The 7,656-nt window shown below is 36.8% G+C and overlaps 1 protein-coding gene and 1 long non-coding RNA gene across 2 annotated transcripts; one reads left to right on the forward strand and one right to left on the reverse strand.

Annotated features, from left to right (window-relative positions):
* Positions 1 to 1,320: 1,320 nt before the first annotated feature.
* LOC149198159 (molybdate transporter 1-like) lies at positions 1,321 to 3,542 on the reverse strand. Its single transcript, XM_089404073.1, has one exon. The coding sequence runs from the start codon at positions 3,327 to 3,329 to the stop codon at positions 1,827 to 1,829; it is 1,503 nt and encodes a 500-aa protein (XP_089260199.1). The 5' UTR covers positions 3,330 to 3,542; the 3' UTR covers positions 1,321 to 1,826.
* A 2,758-nt stretch (positions 3,543 to 6,300) lies between these two features.
* On the forward strand, positions 6,301 to 7,346 carry LOC149198160 (uncharacterized). The gene is made up of 3 exons (XR_016254254.1): positions 6,301 to 6,763; positions 6,847 to 6,915; positions 7,039 to 7,346. It is a non-coding gene; the product is annotated as an uncharacterized LOC149198160 (long non-coding RNA).
* Positions 7,347 to 7,656: the final 310 nt, after the last annotated feature.

Below are 7,656 nucleotides of genomic sequence, written 5' to 3' on the forward strand. Positions count from 1 at the left end.
ACTTAATGTATGCGATGGTATCTACAAGACCTGACATTTCACATGCAGTTGGAGTTGTCAGCAGGTTTATGGCAAATCCAGGTAAAGAACATTGGCAAGCAGTGAAATGGGTGCTTCGATATCTAAGAGGCACAAGTGGCCATTGCATCGTCTTTAATGGTAGTGAAGGATCAGTCTGCGGATATGTACATGCTGACTATGCAGGTGATTTGGACAAAAGAAGATCTACTACAGGTTATGTCTTTACTCTTGCAGGTGGAGCAATTAGTTGGATGTCAAAGCTTCAAGAAACAGTTGCGTTGTCCACTACCGAAGCTGAATATATAGCTGCTTCAGATGCCAGTAAAGAAGCAATTTGGTTAAAGGGTCTGCTCGATGAGATTGGAAGAACGCAAGAGAAAGTGAATGTACTTTGTGACAGTCAAAGCGCTATTCACTTGGCTACAAACCCTGCCTATCAAAGCAGAACCAAGCACATTGATGTAAGGTATCATTTTCTGAGACATGTGATCTATGGCGGAAAAGTAGCTCTTAAAAAAGTCCATACACGAGAAAATTGTGCAGACATATTCACAAAGCCAGTTACAGTAGAGAAGCTGCGATGGTGTTTAGCTTCTCTTGGCTTGCAGGAAAGATGATGAATGGGAAAATTGTTGTCAAGGTGGAGTTTATTAGTTTGACAACGAATTAGTAACTTTAGGTAAAATGTAAATAGACAGTTGTATACTGAATAATTAGTTATGTAACGATAGATGGTGATATAAAACTATCAAATGCCCATGAAATGTAGTGCGGAGAACCATTGTTGAATAACACATTCAGTTTCTAATTCAGTTTCTTATCTTGGTTATTCATCCTTGAGTTTCTTATTTTCTTCATTATTTCACTTATTCATCCTACAAATACAAAGGTGTTGAAGATCCAAGAGGATTTAAAGATCTTTTTATTTTTTTATTAGTTTTTTGTTGCTCTTGCACTTGGAAAAAATCTATTCATAGTCTAATTTCTGAATATGGTTGCAATTATCTGAAGTTAATTTAATTGTTTTAAACAAAACTTTCTCCAAGTCTACCTCTGCACATTAAGGCACAAGAAAACTTACCTACCTTTGGCTATGACCTATCAACGCAAATTCCAAAAGTATTTTCTATGGATCTAAACAAAATTCATTATTCCAGCAAAATAATAAATTACAGTAGCTAGATGATCTCATAAAATTATTTCTCCCTATTAAAATATATTCAACATACCGATATTGTTGAAAAGCACTGCTAGATATATATAACAGAGATTATTAAAAGAAACTTTCTGTAAAATCCATTGAGAAAACACAATATCCAAAGCAAAGGGATTATTATTACAAGAGTTCAGACTTGCCAGACTGATGGATCTGCGTCCTCTGAATATGTATGAACAAGCGGTTCTTCTCGTCAACTGATTTCGGGCCTGTAATACCATGAAGCAATCTGAAGTTGACATATCAATTACAAGAGCCTAAATCCTTAAATCCTTCTTTTCTGTCCCAACAATTTCGTAACACACCTAATACACCTTCAAGACATGCATTCAGTAATATTATTGGCCTGCTGTCATGAAGATAAAACTTCTCCCTTGATCAATCTTAGGTTTCACTCTCACGTATTTCTTAAATTTATGGATCCATGTATTTACATAAACTGTCCCAACCATTTGACTTGTGGTCGGACTATAAAACAACAGAGGAAAGGTAAACGTTAGCAGTATATATAGAAAGCTGGAATATGTGACAGAAAGGGGCAATGGATATGAATCATAAGCAGGTTCCCTTGTATCCATGGACTTTCTGTTTAGGTTTCGTCCGAGAGTTTTCCTCTGTTCAACAATGCTTTGAATATGTTTATGCAATCGGAAAAGCCCTTGTCTCTGAATCTGAGAATCACATACAGAACAATACCGAAACCAAATCCCAGGGCAGCACTGGATCCAGTGAGCGAAACAGCAGTACACATGAGCATGACAAATGAGTCCAGCTTAGAATTCATGTCCCTACAAGCCATAGCCAGCTCAATACCAGAAAAGAGCAGCAATACACCCAACAGCCCAATTGGGAACTGACTTAGGATTTTCACTAGTTGGCTTCCTAGAATCAACCCCAAAACCAGTTTTCCAGTTCCAAGAATTGCTACAGATGCCCCACTCCTGGCCCCAAACTTATATTGCCCAGCAAGGCCACCTGCTCCATGGCAAACAGGCATTGCCCCGAACCAACACCCTACTAAATTCATTATCCCCACACTCACAGACACAGAAGTTGCAGTCACTTCCTTGTTGGGAAACAGGTCAGATGACAATTTGCAGACAGCAATCACAGAATTAAGAATGGAGAGAGGGATTTGGGGTATTGCAGCTCTGACAAAGCCTATTTTCCAATCATGCCTTGAAATCCTGATCAGTTGGGGCTTGGATGGGCCTAATTTTAGATGTCTGAGAACACTGGGCTTGCGCAAAATTGCAAAAACAATGCCGAGAACAAAAACAATGAAAGCAGATGGTAGTGCATACAGAATTCTCAAATTCCAGAGCGATTTTCTTGTGTCAGGGGTATCTTTTCTTGGCGCAGCAACACTTGAAGGGATTGAAGCATTTGGATTCTCTTCAGTCCTTTGTCTTGAATCATCACCAGAGCCATTGACAAGCACAATGAAGCACAGACAGATCAGAGCCAACAGAAGTCCATCCAAGCCCAACCAAGGCCTTGCATTCCCAGACTTATTCTTCGCCAAGTCCTGATTGTTCCTTATGTATTTCACTGCAGTGAATGCAAAGGACAGTCCCTGTGATAGCTGCACACCCCGGATCACTGGAAGAGGAATGATCCTATAAATAAGGCCCATAAGGCCTGTGACTCCCAGGACCAACAGAGTTCCTGCGGTGCAAATCCCTGCCGCCATTATCTGTGGAATGGTCAAAAGTTTTCCTTCACTGATTGCCACCGCAGCAATGGACTTCATGGGCTGGACCGGCATGGGAACTCCGAAAAGCATGCCTGTGATGATGTTGTAGACCCCTGTGAATATTAATGTGGTGCCCAAATCGAGTCCGTTTACCAATGTGAGAGCAATTACAATGGGAATGAATGTACCCAAGTCTCCCAACGATCCATTCACCTCTGCCCATCTTGCTTTAAAATGCAAATTGCTCTTCAATCTTTCCCAGAATCTTCTGTAACTTGGCTCTGGGAATTCTGATGGGTACTCACAGTCATTTTTGACAAGGATTTGTCTATCTCCACCACTTTCTTGAAATTTTGCGTCGGAACCCAATGGATTTTGCTGGATTTCCAGTGACATATCTACAAACTTGTTAGCTACTGATCTTAGCAATACAGATTCTCAAACTGAGAAGCCTCAAGGATATAAAAGTATCATATGATAGTAGTTTTATTGTTTGCAGTAGAATTTATAAAGATCTACAAGCACCACACAGTGGCTTTTCCTTCATTGACTTGGCCCTTGATTACAAAGCAGAGCCACTTAATTCAAAAATTTAATGACGTCCATACATTGTCCACTTAAAGCTAAAAATCTAATGATTAAAGTATATATTCATTTTATATATCAATTGCATTCAGATTTATTCATCACATATCAATTGCCTTCAGGTTTATTGATCACATATCAATTGCTTTCAGGTTTATTCATCACATAGCCGCCAATTTTTCTTGCAATAATAAGACAGAAACATTAAATTTTGAGAGTCAACTTACAGGTAACGCTCAACGATGGCATTTGTACGTATCTCCCCTGAAATATGGCGGCCATTCGCATCATGCATCGCCATTTTTATACGCAATGGACCTTCCATCTGTCATATTCTAAATCTTAAAAAATTTATTTTCCTGTCATCGTCATTGTACTTCATTATTGTTTTAACCATGGCCTAGAGTGGAAAGTATCAAATAGAATTTATAAAATAAAAAATGGAATTCTCAATCTACGGTTTAATGGGTGGCCTTACATTGGTAGACATTTTGAAAGCAATAACATTTAATTTATGTCTCTCTGAAAAAAACATTTAATTTATGCACTTTTTTATTAATTTTATAAATATGGATATTCTTGTAGTTGGATATTTATTGTTATTTTTATAGATATTATAATTATAATTTAAATATATATATTTTTAAATGTTCACTTATCTAATTGATTAGGAGAGGTTGTAGTATTTATATATATATATGAGAGAGATATTATGATGATGAAGAGGTATAATTAATATATTGATTTATGATTATAATTTATGTGTTAATTTGTTTTTTAATGATTAAAAGAAATATTTTTTGATTTATTTATGTTGATTTATACTTAGTGTATTAATGTAATGTTATTGAGGTATTAATTTATTTGTTTTGAAGAATGACAAAATATATATTTATTATTTTGAGATTTATATTGGTTTAAGTTAGATGTTACAAGTAATCTAAATAAATATTAATAAGGTGGTGGAAATCACATTCTTGGAAAAGGACTTTTCAATAAAAAGTGTAAGTTTATTTTATGATCTTGTAAGGCATACGATTGAGAATTATTAATCTAAAATTTTTAATTATTGGTTCATAAATTAATTTAGGGTGAAAGACCTAAGGGGTAGGCTTTAATTAATAAAGTCTTAATTTATAATCTCAATGTTCTTAATTTTAACCTTAATCTCCCCCTAAACTTATCAAGGTGTGTTAAATGATTTTAGAAGGGGGTTGAACAGGGGGATTGGAAAATAATAGTTTTTCTTGGAAAAACATTGTTACTTATGGGAAAACAGAAAAGAGGAAAATTATCACTAAGGAGGAAGGTTGGATGATGGTTGTTTCCTTGAGAAAGAAGAATTGTTATTGATTTATTATTAGTGGGAGCAACTTGAAAACTACTTCAACATCAATTGATTGGGTAAGAGGATGTTTTGGGTGTACCTAATTTTAGGGAGGTACTTAGGCTCAATGTTGAACTTGGACACTTGATAGAAGGAAGAACTTCACTATTTGAAGTACTATGGTACAAAGAGTAAGAGCTCAAGTTTTCTTGCGCACCATAACCTTGAGAGTTATGGTGGTGCTAAAACCAATGAGCTCTCCATCACACAATTGTTTTATTTAATTGGACTTTTGTGACTTATTGATGCCATTTGTTACACAAAGTTTATTTATTGAGTAGGAGACTTAGGGGGTGTTTTCCTTTGTTCTCATTAAGCTTAAGTCTTGCGGGGGCCATCACCTTGTTTAGACAGTGCTTCAATGAGAGACTTAGGAAGTGTTTCCTTTGGTTCTTATTGAGTTTAAGTCTTGCTTGGGGGACATTAGGTGGTTTTAGATGGTGGATTAGTTTTCCAGAAAGCCAACCATTCTAATCATTCCATTTCTAATGTATTGTAAATTGATACTTGAACCAACTTAAAAAGATTTGAAGGGAGATTCCATCAAATAACAACCCTTTTGTTTACAAAGTGGTATCAAATCACCCAAATTTTTGGAGTGGGTACTTCTAGAGAATATATATTTTGGGAATTAGGTAAAGTATAATGGACGCCAAAATCAATTATGAGGAAGAATCCAATATATATAAATGAATTTGCATTTAAAAAACAGAATTTAAAAAAATAAATATTATTATTTGCTTGTTAATTAATATTTTATTTTTTTAATTATAAATATTAAATTAATTAATTACATTTATAGTGTGGTATTATTGTTTAAAATTAATTACATTTTAAAGTAGTTATTATTATACAATTTTATTTTTAATATTTATGGAAATAATTATTATTACACATTTTTTTTTAATAGTTATGGAATTAAAATTCAGGGGAGGTAAGAGTTGGGGTTAGTCTTTAGCCTGAGAAGGATAGTATGCGTGTAGAATATTTAGACCTAGTTTGGTGATTTAGAATCTAAAAACTTCCAAAAGTGATTTTAGGCATCCAATCACACTTTTCGTAATCCTATAATAGATATCAACTCCTCAAAGTTGTTCGGCACACTCAAAAAATTCCAACACTACTTGAAAATCACCTCAATCATAATTCACTTGCAAAAGTTGTGCCCCCTATAGGTTGTCACATACCTATACGAATATAATTACACATGTAAATTTTTTTTTTGGTGTAATATAAATATCGACAGCAATTACATATAGGTGTATCTCTGCATTTGTTATAACGTAGGTTTCCACTATTCTTGATTAATATATTTGAACATTAATTTTGGCTGCCACAACCATGTATTCGGCCTAACCCAAAGGCAATTACATTATGGCGGCAGGTATAGATTTCCATAACCTATGGACTGGTGTTAACGTGGCTGTGATTATCAATCTTGTCATTTTAATGTTTCAAATCGGTGTTGACTTTGGGATCTGGCAATACCATCGTGGGACATTTGGCAGCAATGTGGAGTCTCCCCTGTCCGGTTCACGTGACGGTGGCATGGCCACGACACTTGGGCTTTCCCGCGCCTTCCTCCTTGATTACATCGCCCTCATCGACGGTGGGTATGATCTATGAGAGATCGAGGGTTAATACTACGCCACGTCTCTGTCTCTGGCAGGTAGGGTATATACAGATCTTTTTTCCGGTTTCTTCGCGATTATTCTTTTGCTCCGCGTCCATCAGCTTCCTCTGCCCTCACGACAAAGGGTTTCCTGTGCCATTGCGCCCCGAGGCCACTGTAACTTCGAGTTCTTACCCTCTTACAGCAAGATTTCTCCACATGGAGTCCCAGTCCGGGCCTAGCCAGGTAAATGTTCACAATTTAAAGATTTGTTTTTCGATTTGGTGTTTTAATGAACTCGGATTAACGCCGGATCTGTTACTTGCCAGGTATGAGCAACTTCTCTTGCTCCGATGGATCTGGAAGAGCCCTGCCATCAAGGACCGCCGAGCTTCCAGGTACTTAACTGATATCAGGGTTTGGTTTTTATGACTGTTGCATCGTTATCCCTCTCGGTTTGTCAGAGGTTTGCTCTAGCTTAAGGATGAGACCCCAACCTGAACATATCTGGTTGGCCGCAGGTATACAAAGACCTGGTCTCGTTCCGGCTATAAAGTCTTGGGGTATTTACGGCACCATCTCTTGTATGAAGATCTGGGTTACTACCCTGCCTTCTGTAGCTTTAGGTTCTATTTGTTTTACTTAAATCGATGTATAATCCTGAATATGCTGGTGGCTACGGCCGTGAGTTTAGATGTTGGCAGTATTCGGTTTACTGAACTATGAACCTCTGCGAATTCTCAGTTTTATGAATTTTCATACTTCTGTATATATTTATATGCTTGTTAATTTTCTCGGACACGAGTTGAATATAGCCTATTTTATATTACACAGGTTTGATGGTTGCTCTGTTGCATATATTTGTTATCTGGTTTCAATCCGGTTATTCGCATGTATATTTGGTTGCACCCGTTAAGGGTTTGTGCTTATACCTAGGGTTTGCTCATGCACCCTGGCAGCAAGCGGTCACGCCCGCATCTGACCCTATAGATGTATGGGTGACCTGCGATGCCTTCCGAGGTTGGAAACCCTTATGGCTGTAACTTGCTTAATGGTTATTGTCAAATTCAGAATTCCTCGTTCTCTTGTTTACATACTGTCAATGTATCTGAATCTTATTTCTTTGCTTATCGAAGCGT

This window comes from Pinus tabuliformis, chromosome 2_2, assembly GCF_031772625.1.
Source record: "Pinus tabuliformis cultivar Carrire ecotype Pingquan chromosome 2_2, CPIR1, whole genome shotgun sequence".
NCBI classification, from domain to species: Eukaryota; Viridiplantae; Streptophyta; class Pinopsida; order Pinales; family Pinaceae; genus Pinus; species Pinus tabuliformis.